This window comes from Rhinatrema bivittatum, chromosome 4 (genome assembly GCF_901001135.1).
Source record: "Rhinatrema bivittatum chromosome 4, aRhiBiv1.1, whole genome shotgun sequence".
Taxonomy (NCBI): Eukaryota; Metazoa; Chordata; class Amphibia; order Gymnophiona; family Rhinatrematidae; genus Rhinatrema; species Rhinatrema bivittatum.
This window is the reverse complement of record NC_042618.1, coordinates 107,087,484-107,107,773: the sequence shown is the minus strand read 5'-3', so window position 1 is coordinate 107,107,773 and position 20,290 is coordinate 107,087,484. Positions and strand designations below refer to the sequence as shown.

Here is a 20,290-nt window from a genome sequence, read left to right as displayed (position 1 = left end):
AAGTCTGGAATCTTATGGCTGCTTGCTGTGTTCCTAAGACCAACTTTGCTCACTCACACCTACACCAACACCCACTAGCACTTTTACTCTAAGTCAATCCTTGCTACTATGAAATGATCATACCCACACCTGTGGTTTCAGTAGTTCTGTACAATTAGGGAAGAAAAGTGAGGTTGGGGCAGAAGTTCCGGTCCCTCCTGGATGCTCTTCCGAGTTGGATCTCAAGTAATGCTCCGCTTGCTCATCCTGTGAAAGAGAAACCACCAACTTTGAAAGGCTGGTATGCCAAACAATACTATTTCAGAAGAAAGAAATTGCTGCCTGTATGTTGGCTGGAAGGAGAAATAAAGGGGAACCCAAGAAAACAAGCTTTTCTGGTAACTTTCAAAGCACTATCAATAGAAGAAGAACTATATCTGACCTTCAGAGCAGTCTCCATTTATATTATGAAATATTTTGCACCTATTTTAGTGTGCAACACCTACAGCATTAACAGATGTCAGCAGAGTTATACAAAAAGCATTGGGAAGCGATGGTAACTCTATGATCTGAATCCATCCCAAAATTCGGACGTGTGGGGGAGTGGAGAGGAAACTATTCCTGACAACAGTAAACCATAAAGAATGTGACTTTTACAAGCAATGATACCTCTTGTTACACAACCAAGTATCAGGTCGATCCAGTAAGGCCGCGGTAGAAACAGTGCGGTAGTGTCAGGCGCACCCTTCCTCCCCGCACGCACAGTTCTCTTCACTAACTCCCCTCTAATCGCATGCAAATGCATGCCGCGGCTTTAAAGCGGTAGGGAAGGGTTATGGCCGCGTAACCCATTTTACTGTATAGGCGCTTAATACAGCGCCTATACAGTAACCAGGGTGCGCTGGTACCTGTCATTTCAAATGACATTTGAAATGACAGGTACCAGGAAGTGTAAAAATCAAAATTTTTAAATACCTGTCGGAGGGCCGCGTGGGTCCAGGCGGCCGGCGGCGGCAGGAGCCGGGTGGTCGCGTGTTAAATCTAAGCCGCGGGCGGGTGGGCGCCTGTTCCGGGCGGCGGCAGCGGCGGCGGGGGGACACGCGTTAGTTCGAGACGGCCGGCGGGTGGTCGCGTGTTAAATCTAGGCCGGGTCCGCACAGGCACGCATTCACTGCTGGTGGGGGCTGCCTCTCCCGGCAGTGAATGAATTCATTCATCCAGGCGGAGGAGCCGGTGGCGAAAGCAGCCGGCTCCTCCGCCTGGATGAATGAATTCATTCACTGCCGGTGGGGGCTGCCTCTCCCGGCAGCCCCCACCGGCAGTGAATGAATGCGCGCCTGTGCAGGGGTCGCACAGGCGCGCATTCATTCATCCAGGCGGAGGAGCCGGTGGCGAAAGCAGCCGGCTCCTCCGCCTGTGCGACCCCTGCGATTCGGCGCTCAAGGCAGTCACATGCCGTGCCGTCACGCCTCGAGCGCCCAATCGCAGGGGTCGCACAGGCGCACATTCATTCATTCACTGCCGGTGGGGGCTGCCGGGAGAGGCAGCCCCCACCGGCAGTGAATGCGCACCTGTGCGGACCCGGCCTAGATTTAACACGCGACCGCCCGCCGGCCGTCTCGAACTAACGCGTGTCCCCCCGCTGCCGCCCGGAACAGGCGCCCACCCGCCCGCGGCCTAGACTTAACACGCGACCACCCGGCTCCCGCCGCCTGGACCTACGCCGGCCGCCTGGACCCACGCGGCCCTCCGACAGGTATTTAAATTTTTTTATTTTTTCTTCTGACAGGTTTTATGTGTCCCACATCATTACATTTTCTCGATCATCTCTGTATCGCTTTTTTTTTAAATTGTGTTTTATTGTTTTGAGTATCTTAAGCGGTGTCGATGGATTTATTACTAGACTCACAGTCCTAACTCCTACTAGGGGGAGGCGGTAAACTAACTCGTTACGGCCGCGGCAAAACAGTGCGTTACTAATGAGAGAACCTGAGCGCGCCTTACGGTATCGGAGGGGAATAGCTAATTCCTTCATTATACAGCTAATTCGTTCATTTACATGCCGGGTGCGGGAAGGGTTACGCGTCTGTTTTAAGAAGCACTACGGATGCGCAAAATTGGAGACTGTATCGCTGGTTTGCCTTACGCGTCCGAATTGTGCGCAGCGAGCTAGTTACAGACGAGAAATCTTCAACTGAACTTTACTGGATCGACCTGTATATCTGCCAACAGCTACTGAACTTGAATACTGTATGCTATATCTCAATTCTAAAGTGAAGTTAGTTCTTACCTGATTATTTCCTTTCCTTGAGTTCAGTCAGACCAGTCCAGATGAGTGGGTTATGCTCACCAACCAGCAGATGAAGACAGAGACGAAAAGGTTCACGGACGTCACCTTTTATAGCTAAAGCCAGAAGAATGCGGGGCTGCATAGAGAGGAATATCGAGTAAGAAAAGGGAAGTGATTATCCCCTTGTACAGGTCCTTGGTGAGGCCTCACCTGGAGTACTGTGTTCAGTTCTGGAGACCGTATCTCCGAAGAGACAGAGACAAGATGGAGGCGGTCCAGAGAAGGGCGACCAAAAAGGTGGAAGGTCTTCATCGAATGACTTATGAAGAGAGATTGAAGAATCTAAATATGTACACCCTGGAGGAAAGGAGGAGCAGGGGTGATATGATACAGACTTTCAGATATTTGAAAGGTTTTAATGATCCAAAGACAATGACAAACCTTTTCAGTTGGAAAAAAAAATCAGCAATTTGAAGCTCCAGGGAGGAAGACTCAGAACCAATGTCAGGAAGTATTTCTTCACAGGGAGGGTGGTGGATGCCTGCAACGCCCTTCCAGAGGAAGTGGTGAAGACCAGAACTGTGAAGGACTTCAAAGGGGCGTGGGATAAACACTGTGGATCCATAAAGTCTAGAGGACGTGAATGAAGAGTGGGTGGCTTGCGGGAATGATGACTACTACCTGGAGATAATACCCTTATTCAATAAACACACACGGTTAATGCGACTCCAACATTTCTCTAAGCTTCAACGGCAAGAGGAAATGTGGAAAAAAGGATTTGCATCCACAAAAAAGCAGGGAGTAGCTTGCTTGTTATGGTGGTTACTACCCCAAACCAAATAAGCCTGATACTTCACTTTCAATGCATATCCAGCATAGCTCTCTGCTTCAACGGCAGGGGGAATGAAGAACAACCAACAAGGACTGACTTACATAGTCTGAGTAAACAAATAAGCATGGGTGTAGCTTGCTTATTGCAGCAGTTACTACCCCTAACTAATTAAGCTAGATATTTCACTTAGATGCAGCTCCATCACTGCTCTCTACATTAATGGTGGGGATGGAAGGGAAATAGAACCAAAAGGTTACTAAGAGCCAAGAGTAACAGATAAGTATGAGAAAAAAAAGGTGCGAAACTTGCTGGGCAAACTGGATGGGCCGTTTGGTCTTCTTCTGCAGTCATTTCTATATATGCCAGTATTATCTGTAACAAGCTAACTGTGGACAATGTCAATTCAAACCATTAAACACTATTTTTATTTAATAATTATTTACCTTTTCTTCTTTTCTTTTGTAAAGTAACAAAGGACTTTCTGAAGAACAAGGAAATAAAGAAATATTGGAACGCACTCACCTGCTTAGAAGCAGAAAAAAAAAAATGTCTACACCCTTAACAATCACTGCAGGTTGTGAATGAAGAGAAATGCAAATTTGGCAGAACAGGGAGGGTCCTGGACTGGTCTGACTGAACTCAAGGAAACAAAATTATCAGGAAAGAACTAATGTCACCTTCCTCTTCATTCAGTAAGACCAGCCCAGATGAGTGGGATGTACCCAAGCTACTCCTGAACAGGATGGCAATAATGCCTAGAAAAAACACAGTGAAAATACAGTGCCTTACAAATTTCCCCAAAAGGTGATACCAACTCAGTTCTGCCCAAGAAACAGCTTGAATTCTCATGAAATAAACCCTCACCACCTGTGTAGGTAAGGGACTTCCATAAGCCATCTAGGCTCACACGACAACCTTATCAATCCAACAGGCTCCTGAAGCTACAGAAGCCATTTCACCGTTTCTCACTGAACTATATAGAACAAAAAGATGAATGGGCTGCTTGAAGGCATTGTTGACCTTGAGAAATGTCAGAGGGACTCCCAACATTCCCAAGGTGAGTAGTAGCCCATATTCAGCAAAATCTGCATGATTGCTGAGCAAAGGAAAGCAAATTCACTGACTCAGTTGGAAGACCAAGACCTTCTTCAGCAGAAAGAAGGAACTGCACGAAGCCTGACCATATCCTTCATGGCAAAGAAAGGCTTGCTGCAAGAATGCTCGCAACTCCGTAATTCGCTGGGCTGAACAAAAGTCACTAGAAAAATATCTGCCAATATAAGAAAACATAAGCGAAAAGCCTAATAGGATCAAATGAGACCTTGCAAAGGACAAGCCAAACACAGGTCCCGAGATGGAACAGGAACTTCAGCAGAGGCCTAATATTTTTTGACAAACCAGGATGCAAAAACAAGAGAATCCCCAATATAGGTCCTTTGCAGGAAAGAAGCTGCAACCTACACCATTAAGAACAGGAGCCAAACTGTTGGAAAGCATTTCCCATACAAAATCCAGAATCTGCACCAAAGCCTAAATCAGAAGTATCTGGTTTTCCGCTTCCCCAATCCTCACAAACTCCAACTTTGCATAAAAAATGATGAAGTGGAAAACTTTCAAGTCCTAATCCTTATCAGAACTCCACATCTGGCCACAATCTGAACAAAGGCCACTTAAAACAGGTACCATTTTCCTGGATTGACCACAATGCAAATGAGATAATCCATTTGAATACCGCGCACACACACACACACTTTTGCCTGTGTGTGATACTGACAAAATATTCAAATTCCTTTTCAATTCAGCGAGAAGCAAATAGTCTTGTATTGATACCTGAAGACTACTGGTACTTCCGCTATGGTGTTTTCAGCCATTAGCAGATAACGAAGACCAGAAAAGCCAATCTAATCGCTCTCACATTCAAATGATTGAGAACATTTTATCTCCTTAGGCTTCTGCTGTCCCAGTGCCAGCTGCCCCAGATAGAGGGCTCCCTATACTGATCAAATGGAATCTGCCATCCAATCTGGAGTGTCCATATCCACTCCCAGCTCCAAAGTTTGTAAATTCAATCACTGCCATCTTATCCGGATGAATTGTGGTACTGGTAACCCTCTAGACTAGCTCTAAGAGCAAAGCTTTGAAGTAATGCCATTTATGGTCTTATCCAGGGTACCAGGTCCAACACAGTTGCCGTTGTGCTGAGAAGAAGAAGATAAAACCATTCTGTCAGACTCCCAGTGGATATGAACCAAGGGTTTGGTGACCCAGCTTCTGGAATCTCTGCGCTGTTAGCCAAACATGGTTTATCTTCACATCAACTGTGTTCCCAGATAATCCAAGAACTGGGACGGATGTAGATTGTTCTTGAAGAACCGACTACCCAACTGAAATCTTATAAACATTGACCTAGCCACTAGTAGTTAGCACATTGCCCAAGTGACCATGTCCTTAATAACCAACCACCCAGATAAGGAGCACAAACATCCCTTCTTTGCACTAAGTTACCACACTAAGAGCACCAAACTCCCTTCTTTGCAAAAAGTCGCCATTCCGATCACCATCACCTTGGGGTTGTAGCTAATTTAAAGACTTGCCACCAAATAGAAAAAAAGGCAAAGTTGATGGCCCTTCCTTACTGAAATGAAAAGATAATCCTCCAACAAATCCAAGATGGTCAGGAATTCTCTTCTCACTGTTATAAACACTAATTTTAGTGTTTCCATTTTGAACTGATTTACATTCATGAAACCTTGACCCGATTCAAGGCTAGCATGGGACAGAAGGAACTTGTCTTCTAGGGACCCAAAAGGAAAGCACAATGACCTAAACCAACCTAGTATCTTGAAACAGGACCATAGCCTACCCATTTGAGAAGCCTGCCTTGCACCTCTCTTCAGCTTCTCCTTTCCTGGCAGAATGACAGAGAAAGATATAAAAGCATCTGAAATGGTTCAGAAGACTCACAGAGTGAAAATTAACTGCTCTAACCCCCAGGATTCACTGACCTGATGAAAAGTTGGTCCATTTTCCAGTTGAATCCATCTCCAATAGAAATGGGATAGATGGCCACCTATCTTTGGAAGGAAAGATACAACCTTACCTGACATTTACTACAGGCAAAAAGGTATGAGATGCGGCCTTGGTTGGATCTTTGGGCATCTCAGCACCTTGGACTCCACTGAAGGCTTCACCATGCTCTCAAGTACCTATTTGAACCAAATTTGCAACCAAGGAGTTTCCTAGCCACCACAATGGAAGTATGCCCCAACTTTAAGGAAGCAACATTCAAAAACAGCTGCCCCTAGTACTCTCCAAAAACATCTTCACTCGATTGCAGGAGGTCCTCTTGGATGTGCAGAATTAAGTGCAAACCAGACCTCACCACAATGCAGCTACACAGTGCTATCTTCAGCACCATGATAGCTGCCTCAAAGCCAATACAAAAGCTATGTATGTTATTTTTGTCCTATGCACTTTCAAGGCAATACAGGAATAGTAGTTTGCTTACTGATGGAACATAGCAAGCTGTCAACCCTCGGGAATTTAAAATTGTCTTAATGCTGGGGTGCCAAAGAGCATTCCCCTGTAAAATTCACCTATGAAGAAACCCATTCCAAATCATTTAAATCCTGGACCACCTGATGCAAGAAAAGGACTGAAGACTGAAAGGGTTTCCTGATGTGGATCATAATACAGTCTTTAGCAGAAGGAGACTCTGCTGTCTTGGCACCTGCAATATTCCTCTTTATGAAAAAGGTGGACCATGGAGGATCCATCCTCTCCCTACAGAGGGAATTCTTTCACCTCTAGGTACCCTTCTGCTGCCAGCATCACCTGGAACCTTAAAAACCTTCCAAGGAGTCCTCCGCCCCAGAAAGAATCTCCTCCTCGTCTCTAAGTTCCTCCCTTCCAGGATCTTTCAGATCCACCAGTTTCTACAAGGGCAGAAGGAAAAACTGGAGTAGATTTAGTGACTGAATTCTGACTTGGAGAAATGCTAGCTGAGGGCATTTTAAGCTTTCCTTGGAAACTGATATCCAGACCATGGATGTGGACTCTAAAAGAAAGAAACCGATCCTGGCCTTTTCCCCTTGCAACACCACTGGGAAAAAAAACAAAACACAACCACTCTCAGCAGGAGTGAGAGTTTCTGACTCTCTCACCTCCCCCACTATGGTCTCAAAATAGCTGCCACTTCACTAGGGGGAGAAAACATCTCAGTTGGTCCCACTGAAGGGAGCCCCCTGGGATGCCCAAATCACTGCTCCGAATAATCCATTGATCTGCACAAACACAGCAAAATTTTTTCTGTACTCTCACTGTGTAGCCTCTTTGCCTGCAGTTGTTAGAGCAATTTGTTTCCTGAAATGTTCCCTTCTCTGTGAACAGTCCCCCAGCAAGGAGAATCAGATACATCAATCACTCGCCCTCCTGAAAGTTTCTCCCACAGTCCTACATTGAGAAACAGCAGCTGCTCAGCACAAATCCCTGGCAGCCCTTTTTTTTTTTTTTAAGCTTTATTGCCCACCAGAGACCAACACAAGCTCAACTCCACTCCTTCTTAAAGAGATAGGAGCTCACCAAAAACTAACATTTAAATTTAGGAAGCAGAAGGGGTACACCAAGTAGAGGGGAGTGGGGGTGAAATGATGTAAGAAAAACTAAAAATTCAAATCCTACCAGCCATGCTGGAAGCCCCTTGCTCCTGGCAGCGATCAATCAAAGGAAGGAGATCACTTCTGTTACCACAGGAGCTTCCTAAATTTGATTCAGAGAGGCCCAGGACCACGCTCACGCTTCCAAGGGAGGAAGTATTCGACTTTCACCTAATATCTTTGTCTATGCAGACTTCAGTACACAGCATTGGATGCTTGCTTACCATCTCCTGGAGACAGAGAATACTGACAGGCAAAGGCTCAGCATGGATGCGTATAAGGGGTGATGTCAGTGAACCTGTTGATCTCAGTCTCCATTTGTTGGTTGGTATGCATAACCCACTTGGCTGGACTGGATGTAGATGATGACTGATTTGGGATCTTCAGAAGACAAACAAGAGAAATGGAAATTCTTTCCTTATATCAGTGGTTCCCAATATGGGATCCGTGAAGACCATAACAGGAAGTCCGCACGAAGAGAGGCAACCAAAGTACAGCTGCTGCTGAGAAATAGATCAGGCTGTTTTCACCTCTGAGAAGCAATGCTCTAAGGCTCCTGCTGCCTAATCCCACATCAATGAGAGGAAGATCGCAGCCTCAAGATGCCCAAACTGGCAGGAAGAGGAGCCTGAGAACAGTGCAGCCAATTGCCACCATAAGGTGTCTGAAAGTATGTAGAGAGGAGGAAGGGAAGCACACTGCCACCTGCACCTTCAAAAGCTACTGCTCCACACGACCAGAAGCAGCAGCAAACAGGTCAATGATCCTAAGGAGCATTTCTGGGCACTGCTGCATGTGCTCTGGCTGTGCTGAGGAAAAAAAGCTGCACCGAGGGAACAGAATGGTCATGGTGGGGTTCGAAGGGAAGAAGCCAAAGTGGGATCAACATTCTAAAGGAGGCAGAGAAGAGTCACAGGGACGAGAGGGCAAGAGGAGAGCATAGGGAGTAAAGGCACTCGGAAAGGGCCTTAAGAGGAATGAGAGCAGGAGGCTGTACTATCAACTGCGTGGCACCTTATGGGGTGCCTTAAACGTGCTATTGCATCTCTTTTACAGGCGTTGTATTTATGAGTGCCTTGAAAATGCTGCTACAACCTGTTGCAGTGCTGAAGTGTTTACATTTATATCTAATTAATCCTGATTTGATTTTACTGAGATGTGTTGTATTAGTCCTGTTGTTGACTTATTTCAAGTTCAGTCCTGTTCAACATTTTATCTAGTTCCGTTTTGTCACTGAAGATCAAATTTAATCCTCACTGAAATCTCCCTCAAACTGTATGTTACCCTTCAAATATATTGCATCCTACCTTGGGCAATTTCTTATTCAAAAAGGTAGGAAAATACATCTAAATTATTAAATAAAAAAAATACTTAGGATGGGACCGTGGGGATAGGGAAAGAAGGAGAGGACCAGGGAAGGGCCACAAAGGGAAGATTACAGGAGGCAAAGCAATCTGGAAAGGGGCCGGGAGAGGAGATACAGCACTCTGAAAGAGACCATGCAGGAAGGAATGGACATAAGCCATTAAATAGGGACAAGAAAGTCAAGAGGTGAGCATTCAGAAAGGGAGTCACATGAGGAAGGCAGGAGGGACAGAACCAGAGAAGGGGCTGCAGAGGAAAGGACAGTTACTACCCTTAACATAAGGCTTGGGGGGTAACCTGCCTGGAGTGGCAGTTACTGCCATAAAAAACTCGCTGGACAGACTAGATGGACCATTTGTTCTTTTCTGCTGTCATTACCATGTTAGGGTTCGTTGGTGGAAGGAAGCAGGGCGAGAGGGAGGGCACTTGGGAAGGGGCTATGGTGGAGGTGGGGAATAGCACTCATGAAGAAGCCAGGAAGGAGAGCACAGTTTATATTAGAAACCATTACATCTTATACACTACAAAATGATTCGGTGGTGCATATATTATTTGTTAGTGCATTAATCAGTTTTTTGTATGGCATTTCACTGCATGTAAAAACTAAACAGATGCATGTGGAGGTCCATAAAATTTCTGGAGGTCGAAAAGGGGTCCACACACCCCAAAAGGTTGGGAACCCCTGCCTTAGAAGTACAGAGAAGAGATTATAGTAGAAAGCAACACTAAATCAAGACAGCAGTTGAATAAGAGCACGACTACATGCAACGCTTACCCCAAAATTAGAGACTTCATTGTAGCACTCCAAGTATCGAAGGTACCAGGTAACATTGTAACTCAGGGAGGTATTGCAAGTCTTTTCATCTCCTTCAACTACAAAAACAAAACATACAGTTTCAGAATGTTGGACTGAATGGATCTATGGTCTTTCAGTCTATCCAGTTATGTAACAAAAAAAAACATATGAAAAAGGATTGTAGCAAGTCTGTGATAGATCTCCAAACCACCAAGTGCCACACAATGCCAGATCTCATTTGTTTTCCAAGCAGACCATATATTAAACAAGAATAACGCGGGGAACTGGGAGCCAGGAGCTCTGCTACCAATACTGCATGATCTTGGGCAAGTTAACTTTTCTGCACATCTCTCAGAACTTCCCAGCTAAAAAAAGGATAAAATAGCACATACAAAGTAAGCTCTTAAAAGAAAATCTAGACACTGCTCTTTTTGGTATTCTGAAAGTACACACAAGTAGTAGGAATCATTTTGCATCAGTTCAAAATGTCACCATAGTCATTGGATTTTTAAAAAATATTTTATAGGAGTGCATTCCCAGTGAAATACATGTTTTCATAGAACTTGGTATGAGGGCCACTTATAAGATATTAATGGGCAGCAAAGCGCTGCCCAGTAATAAATTACAATATCAGTCGGAAACTGATTCACAAGGGTGGGAAATGGCAGCTTAAAAAAAAAAAAAATCACACAAGCCCCATACAGCTGTCAATCACAGCCCATGTACTCTCTCTCTCTGGCACAATCCTACCAGGACAAGACAGAAACAAGATGCTGATACTACACACTTCAAATCTCAGCTGGTCACAGCTGTGATCAACTGTTGGCCACACACCAGAGAACTTATAAAAGCTAGGGGCTAGCAATTTTCAATTCATATTATGAATGGAGATACAATGTATTACAGGAATTTAAAAAAAAAAAAAAAAAAAAAAAAAAGAGAATTTACATTCTGGGGAAAATTCACTTGAAGTTTATTCCATGTCCCCAGATACCAGCATTTTGTTCATTCATTTTACACTGACCTTTGACTAGTGATTACAATGTTTCCCCACTCATGGAAAATGCATGACAAAAAAGCTGGAGACACAGAAAATGAGTACAAGAAACTTGGGATTTGATGTAATTAATTTTTTCTTGCTACGCAGTCCAGAAGAATGACCAGAATAAGCAATCCTTAGCCTTGAAAAGAAGGAAATTTAAACTTATTCAGGGAAACTAATAAAGGATTACAGTAAAGAATTATGAGGTTTTAAAGACATTTTAAGGATTATAGACTCTAAAAACCTGAATATGATCCACATTTAAGGCTGGGACATGAATTTAAATATATAGATGCAATTATTTGGTTTCTAATCTATTTATGATATGGAAGATAGAACTGATTTTAAAAGTATGTAAGCTCTTCTTTCGTATTCTTGCTAATAAATTTTAATTAACTGAAATATAACAAACTGTTGTAGGTTAAATTGTTTAATACATTTTGAGCTTTTTCGCTTTAATTGTAATTTGTATATGATTATTTTGTAGCTGCACCTACTTCTTTTGCCCACTCTACCTGCATTGGTATCCATGATATATGAGCAATCATAAGAACATAAGATATGCCATACTGGGTCAGACCAAGGGTCCATCAAGCCCAGTATCTCGTGTCCAATAGTGGCCAACCAAGTCACAAGTACCTGGCATGTATCCAAACATTAAATGAATAGATCCCAAGCTACTAATTTTATTGATTAATAGCAGTTTATGGACTTCTGCTCTAGGAACTTATCCAAACCATTTTTAAACCCAGCTATACTAACTGCACAATTTAACATCTCTCCGATGCAGCTCCTGTAACTTGAATCACAGTTAGTCAGATTGCACAAAGCGTACTGCTTAAATAAAGAGAGTTTGTACCTTTAAGGTTACATCATTAAAAGAATAGTGGTTGAAATATTGATGTTATCTTAGTGGAATTATGTACATTTGAGAGAGTTATTTGATATAGTACTTTGATTCTTTGATATATGTTTGATTTTTGGTACATATGTATTTTAATTTATTGTGGGGGTTGGTGTGGAATAAATGGATTATTTTTAAATTTATATACTGTCTGATCTATTATATTTGAGACTTTGTATAAGGTTTACCATCCTTTTATCAATTATAGAATAAATTACAGAAAATGCTCAATCCACTTTACCAACCATTTTCTAAAGTAAGCTGGTTAAACTCCAGATAAATGGCCTAGGACTTGTGGTTGGAATTTACAAAGGAAATGTAGATTAGGAACTTTGACTCAGTCAAGTTTAATTAACATGGTCCATCTATATATAATCAACAAAAGGGGGAAACAAATATCAACACAATATTAAAGTAGACTAAATGTGTAACAATTTAACAAGGTGTCAGCGAGCCTGTTGGTGTGCCCTTTAGTGCATAGGGCACCCGGTCAATTCATTCATTCACCTTGAGAACAGAAATATTTTAAGGATTTTCTATACCTGCAAACAAAAAATGTCTCTAGACAAAACCCACGTCTGGACTTTGTTTATGTTTGGAGTAGAGACTGTTTGTCTAGAGACATGGCTACAGACAAGCAACAGACAGCAGGAAAGTCTGTTTTGTATAATGACCAGATCCTGCATGAAATACGGGAGATGAGAAAGGACTTTAATAAGGAACTACAAGGACTTTGTGGCAAAGATGAATGATAAATTAGACAAATTAGCCCCAAGGGTGGAGGAATTGGACAGAAAGTCTCCGATTTGGAAGACTGGGAAGCAGCTAACACATTGTTTTAGCTTAATAAACAAAATGGCAGTGTTGCATGGCAAAATGATAGATTTAGAAGACAGATTGCACTGAAACAATATAAGAACTGTAGGGATTCCTGTTGATGTATAAGGACTAACTTCGTCTTTATGGGGAAGTTTTTAATTGAAGTGCTGAGGCCCACTGATTCCTCCCTGGACAGAGCTCATAGATCACCAGGAAGGCCAAGGGGGACAGCTAGTAAACATAGTGAAATCTTATTAGAAATGCACAATTACCAAGCCAAAGAATAGGTTTTACAGAGAGCAAGGGAGTTGGAACATTTGAAATATAAGAATTCCAGCATTTTCATGTTCCCAGATTATACCTTTGAAACAGTGAGGAAAAAATAGAGCAGCTTATACAGAGGTAAAGAAACTGATGCATGATAAAAAAACAACTTTTTTTTTATGTTGTACTCCATGAAGTTGTTTATAAAGATAAATGATGAATGACATGCATTTCTTACAAGATTTATATGCTTTTTACTTGCCTAAGGATGCAAAAATCTTTTTGAAAAAGCAGAAATGGATCTTTGGGCAAGTCGGACGGGTCCTTGAAATCTAGCTTATGTGAAACCTCAGTGTCCTTGTCCTGTTCATATTCACGTGTAACAGCAGTAGTAGAGAGAAAATATGGCTCCCTGGTACTGAATGAGGTCTCAGAAGCTGGTAAGAATGTGACATGTTGCTATGATTTAACTCCCATGGAGTGGAGCAGGAAAAAAAAAAATGCAACTACAGAAAATCGATAAGGGAGAAGGTATCACAGACAGCATGCAGAGGAACAAGAGCAGCCTGACAGGATGCTCTGACAATGAAGTGAAATAGAGCAAGAATATTCCTTTGGTCAGAAAAGGCCAATTTATTCTAATTGGAAAAAGCTATTTTGCTCGCAGAAGTAGGTTCTGATATAGTAAGAAGCTCTAGGAGCATTGGAGCAGTAATGGCTGTAATTTAGTTTGTTTACATAATGTTGAGAAAGGTGGAAGAAGGCTGTAGGGCTGTAATTCAGTTCTGTGTTTATCGAAAGCCTGTATATGGGTTATTTATATTTGGGGCTTTTGCTGGGGTAGCAAAAGTATATCAGCTTGACAGGAATGCAAATGGTTTGTTATAATGGTGTACTACACTGAGGGTAATTTTATACTATGGTTCTCTTATACCAAGTGATTATATCAACAAAAGAGAACTCACGAACTCACAAATACAATCTCAAATGTATAATTTATTAATGAAATATATAAAATAGATCCTGTCTAGACAATAATTACTATCTAACCCAATCATTCATCCATACCACAATCATATCACAATTGCAACCATACCACACCATAACAACATCATGTGCATAATGTAAAAATCCCAACACCAATGTGTAACACTTCTTTTTAAAGCACAATATCAAGTATCTAATGCAGTATCATCTGTTATAATTCTAATAACGTTTCACAATGTATAACAATGGTGATGAGACATATCTCTGTGTATGTTAGAACCTGGTATTCTCAAGTTCCAGCATTACCCACTATACTTTTCTGATTATTACAAACAAAAATGGTGACATCGTCCGCTGGTCCAGCGGACCAGCGGACGATGTCACCATTTTTGGTTGTAATAACCAAAATATAGTGGGTAATGCTGGAACTTGATTGTGGTATAGATGAATGATTGGGTTAGATAGTCCAGCGGACGATGTCACCGTTTTTGGTTGTAATAACCAAAATATAGTGGGTAATGCTGGAACTTGAGAATACCAGGTTCTAACATACACAGAGATATGTCTCATCACCATTGTTATACATTGTGAAACGTTATTAGAATTATAACAGATGATACTGCATTAGATACTTGATATTGTGCTTTAAAAATAAGTGTTACACATTGGTGTTGGGATTTTTACATTATGCACATGATGTTTTTATGGTGTGGTATGGTTGCAATTGTGATATGATTGTGGTATGGATGAATGATTGGGTTAGATAGTAATTATTGTCTAGACAGGATCTATTTTATATATTTCATTAATAAATTATACATTTGAGATTGTATTTGTGAGTTCGTGAGTTCTCTTTTGTTGATATAATCACTTGTTATAATGGTGGGCATGGAGGTTGGGGAATACAGGAGAGTGAGGAAGTGAAGGTGTGGGAGGGGATAAGTAAAGGCGGGATGTAACATCTTGGGATGTTAAATCTGGAAGGAGAATGTCTGGCACTGGTGGATATTTAGAAAATATGGTAGCTATGTCAGCTAGAATGGAATCTTTGAAATTATGTTCCCAGAATTTCAAAAGGTGAGGGTTTTTCTCAGATTCCAGTAGTCTATCCTCCTTCCGATTCCGCCAAGAGTCGAGCACTCACACCCACCACACAGGAAAGTTCATCTATACCTTCTGAACTTTCCCTTGCTCACATGACAGCAAGAAAGATTCAACACTCAACAATTTACTCCTTTCGCTGTCAGAAGATGCTCTGGATCTCTTTGATTTGATGAAGAGGACGTACCCCAAAGAGAAAAACACATTTAGATGGCAGATATCTTCGTCCAGGTAGGTCCTCTTTTTCCCTTCACCCGTTCTATCAAGGATCTGCATCAATACTTACTTATCCTTTTGTTAGCAAGTCTCAAACTTCATCAATGAGGCTGGCGGCCTACTGCCACCGCGGTTTGCTTCTTCCAAGTACAGGACGTTCTGCTCTCTTCATTCTTGGATATCACAATTTACGGAAGTTTTGGTGGCAATTAAAACCTTCAGTAGTTTCAAGACCTCCTGTCTTACACAACCTCACAATCGAGCAGCTAGAGTTTGCTTCTTAAAGTATCTTATCTAGAAATACTGTTCCTAGTCGTACTGTCTTCGACTAGAAGAGCTGGCAACTGCAGCCTTTCATAAAAGGGTATACCACACTCAGCTTGAATTTCTCAAGTGGTGACTGTGCATGTAGCATGATTTTGGTGAAAAACAGAGGACAGAAGACTATTTCTTTGTTCCTCAGTAAGAGAATCGTGCCATATTACTCCTCCACATTGCCTGGATTTTCAGATGTCTGGGTTTACGAACCCATTGGTCTGTAAGTAGCAGTGAACATGTGCTCCTTGTTCAGCTGGATAGCAGGCTATATTGCATACTGCCATGTATTTGCTAGCCTTCCAGTTATAGACTTTTGTCAAGGCTCAGAAAGTCAGAGCCATAAGTTTTCATTGCTCCACAGAAGTAATCTGTAAAGCTGTGACTTGGGTCATCTATATGTTCCACTACTGTCTGCATGTTCTATCTCCACAAAGTATTTATATGTTTATGATACTACTACCCTGTGTCATCTTGTAAGATTGCTTGGCTTAGATTGTCTACAGAGTAAAAGCTTTCTCTCTCCAAATGTTTGAGCTTCATCTTGGATCTGTTCCTTCTTGCTTTCTTTCTCACTCAATGCACCAGTACTCTGACCAAAAACAGCCCAGGACAGTTTTACTTCCTAGAAGTAATTTCAGTTGGAAGGCAGCCTTGGGTTCCTCTCTTTCTGAACCCTGCCTCAAATTCCGCAGAAGCACTGGGTTTTCACCATTCATACTCCACAACTTCTATTATGCTGCTCCAGTTGTTTCCTTCAGATTACTGGGCTTCTAGATGGAACTTATCCCAGCTGTAACAGTCTCTCCTATCTGTGCGGCTACTCTATGCCTTTTCATTCCATGAGGCTGAGTTGTTCATCATTATAATAAATGTTGCTCAGTATTCAAGAACCTATTTTTCTCTGGTAACTGAAGCTGGGAAGAAGATTTAACTGTCTAGGCACTCAAGCTAGAGATTGAGAGCTAGGGCAGTTCACTGGACAACCTATCCAGAAAAGACTAATTCTGAACCAGCGGTTTTGGTATAGCCCATTCACCAGTATTCTACACTCCGTGGTGGGGTCCAGGATGCTTTCCAGTAAGTGTTCTACTGCAAGGCTCAACTTGGGACTACCCGTATGTCATGGCACACACATTTACTAGTGTTCTGTTCCTATCACTCTGTCAGTCACACTTCAACACATATCTGGGACATCTGGTGGCTAATGTCTATTTATTGGCATCACTTTAGGGTATTCTGCTCAACACAGCTCCACTGAAAATAGAAACTGCGAATATGAAAAAATTAATTCTGGGCTTTGCAAGTCCCATCGCATGTACATATTCACTACTCACTGAGTGACAAATACACACTTAGGGAAAGCATTCAGACCATGCTGCAGGGGGTCAAGCATGCACACAGGGGACACAGCCGGCTCACACATTGAGTGTCCATGATGCATTTGTATATTTAGGGGGCAAAGCAGACATCAGGACCCACAAAGCCCAAAATGCACACTACTAGTATGGGGGCTGGCACAGAAGGACCTCTTTCAGAGTGAACAGAGAAGTGCTGCCATTACAGCCTATTACACATGCTACCCTTGTTGCTCAATCACTTTCACACACTCACCCAGATGCATTCTCTCATGCCCTCATTCAAAGACAGTGTTTCCCAACCATCTGCTGCAGGCACATCTAGTCAGTTGAGTTTTTAGGATATCCATAATGAATATGCATGAGATATATGGGCATACACTAGAGACAGCGTATATGCAAATCTATCTCATGCATATTCATTGTAGCCATCCTGAAAACCCAACTAGCTAGAGCACTGTTTCCCAACCCTCAACTGAAAGCATGCCTAAGACACAGTCACTCACCATCTCAAACAACTCTGTCTCTCACACACTTCCATACACACTCATCCAGACAGTATCTTTCAATTATGTCATTCGTTCTAAGAGTCAGTTACTCACACACAAGCTATTCCTATCATACATACACTTACAGTCTCTCTCTTTCTGTCAATCACACACTCACCATCTAGATAAGTGCATGGAAGAGGTGAGGAAGGGTTCAACAAGTGCATGAAGGGGGAAAGACAGTGCATTAGGTGAGTACACCATCAGGCTGAAGGGGGGAGAAGGAGCATTTCCAGGGGCAAAGGGAAGTCCAAACTGATTGCAAGAGTTGATATACCTTTTTTGCTGTCATTTTTGACAGGCCTTCCCATTACTGTTATTTAATACTCTACTACGGAAGATGCCTCTGACAACCCTAGCTCCTGGAACTACTTTATGTATGAGAAAGGATACTAAAACAAAGAACACCACAGAAAAGAAGTCCATCTTCTGCTTAAAATGAAATGTGGCACTTCATAGTAATCACATGCATTGTTCTCTACAACCATGCCATATTAGAACGCCACTAACTCCACATGCTTCTCAGATCAATAAATACTTACACTTAATGAAAATAGTAGAGTTGCTGAAAAGGATCTTCCCAAAGCTGAAATGTTTTTTCTGTGAGAGAAGAAAGAAGAGAAAGCTAGTAGTTTGGCATGGTACACTTCATGAAGCAATCACTTTGTGATTTTGTGCTACAAAAATATATCTTCAAGACAGGCAAGAAATACCATCTCAGATAAATATAGCTTCCCAAGGTAGGTTTTTATGGCTATCAAAATGTATGTAAAACAAATATAACCAAAAGTGTATTTGGCAATATTAGTATACATGTAAACAATGCAGTAATTGTCTAGTATATTAGGAATGGAGCGTGTTTTCCATTCAAGGTATACCCACTGTAAAATCAGATTAAAGAAAAAAACAAAGTAGTTCGGTAGAGATGGAAGCCTTATAGTGGTCTAAACAAGTTACTTAGTTTAGTGTATGTAGTAAGACACTCAAAAGTAACTGTCTCACTTATGAGTCAGCATGACTGAAAACTATATCAACTAATATTTTCACATCAGCAGGCTGATACAATACGGACGCGCTAAAACTGTGCGTCCAACTGGGTGCCCACTTTCCTAACACGTGCCCATCCACCTCTCCCACGCGCGGAATGCAGTAGGCAAATGAGCCGCTACATTGAAAAAGTAGGCACTAGGGGAAACTGAGCATCCCTAGGGCATCCACGGCATCGGGCATCCAGGAGAAGTGGCTGTCAGTGGGTTAGAAAAACAGACACTGAATTTCACAAGTGTCCGTTTCCCTAACCTGACTGCCAGCAATACTTTATTTTTTTTTTTTTTTAACCTTACTCTTTTTTTTGGTTCCTCCGACTTAATACCGCCACAATATTAAGTCAGAGGAAGTACAGAAAAGCAGTATTTTCTGCTTTTCTGTTAACTTTAGGGCTCCTCAAGACCTAACACCTGCTCTGGGGCAGGCATTCATTTTTGAGAGTAAAAATGGGCGCACGTTTATTTTTTTTACATAAGTGGGTAATAGCTAATAGCCGCATCAACATGAATTTACACGTGATGAGCACTATTAGCTAAGCGCTGGTTTGGATGTGCCAATCCCCTTATCGCATTTATTTATTTACATCTTTTTTACTATACCAACATTAAGATGAAGATTCTTATCACACCAGCTTACATCGAACCAAAAAATTGTGAAAAAGTTACAAACAACAAGTATCAAATTAAGGAGAGAGTTAAATATAAATTATAAATGAAAGAGTACGCTAATGAATAGAAAGGAGGACGAACATAACGTGTAATAGGGCTGATCAACAAAACAACGTAATAAAACCTTGTGAGAGGAAACAGATAAATTCCAAATTAATTCGGCACTTAGTTCGGATCTCGAAGAGGGAGGGGGTATGGGAGGGGGGTGGTATATGGGGAGGTGGGGGAGAGGTCACAGATGGTCAGGGAGGGGGCAAGTTAAACGAAGTTACAGCAAGAATTGCACATTAACTGTAACATGAATCTGTGTTGCATAAGGAGTTATAGCCTTAGGCTCAGCACATGATATTGCATTGGCCTGTAGGAGTGGCATTTGTCTTTCCTCCCTGTTGATCTTTTTCAGGGGAGTTACCTTTCAAACAGCTGTTCAGCCTGGTCTCCGATTGGTTATGTTTTTTAAAAAAAAGTGTTCCCATAGTGGAGCCCACCTATTGCAGTTTATTATTTAGGCCTGAAGCCCACGGAATAGAATATCTGATTACATGCTGTGTGTTCTGGGATAGAAAATGTTGTCTTCAATCTGAAATCTAACTAGAGCAGGGGTAAGCAAATCTGGTCAGGTTTTCAAGATATTCACAATGAATATGCATGAGATGAATTGACATGCTTTGGAAACAGAACTTGAGAATAGGGAGTTGCCTACACCTGAATTAGAGCACAATGGTATTCTTGAATGTTTAGATTAGGAAAGATTTTGACTGACGGGTAATAAAAAAACATTTAGTTCAGACAAGGAGTGTAATATTACTAATCTAGGGACTGAATCTGATACTTACCAGTAATCCCCAGAAACGCAGCCACTCAGGAGGACAATAACACCACCATCCAGCAGCCAAGTGCAGGAAGGTGGATTAACCTGTCTTTATTAAAGAAAAGGAAATTGTCAGGTAAATTGTAATTTCTCCTTTCTTAGCATACAGACAGGTTAATCCACACCAGTGGGATACACCAAAGCTACTTCCAAACAGGGCGGGAGGCTGTCCACGGTCCAATCAACATTGCATGCACGAAGGCTGCATCCTCCTGGGCTTGCACATCCAGGCG

At 42.1% G+C, this 20,290-nt stretch overlaps 1 protein-coding gene across 2 annotated transcripts in view; it reads right to left on the bottom strand.

The window, feature by feature from the left end:
- TMEM87A (transmembrane protein 87A) overlaps positions 1-20,290 on the bottom strand; it is a 130,797-nt gene that overhangs the window by 101,359 nt on the left and 9,148 nt on the right. For both annotated transcript variants that reach the window (XM_029598632.1, XM_029598633.1), the window contains exons 2-4: positions 18,014-18,071; positions 9,897-9,994; positions 130-246 (exon numbers count right to left, since the gene is read on the bottom strand). In XM_029598632.1, the coding sequence (XP_029454492.1) occupies positions 130-246; positions 9,897-9,994; positions 18,014-18,071 (273 nt within the window). The remainder of the gene's footprint in view (positions 1-129; positions 247-9,896; positions 9,995-18,013; positions 18,072-20,290) is intronic.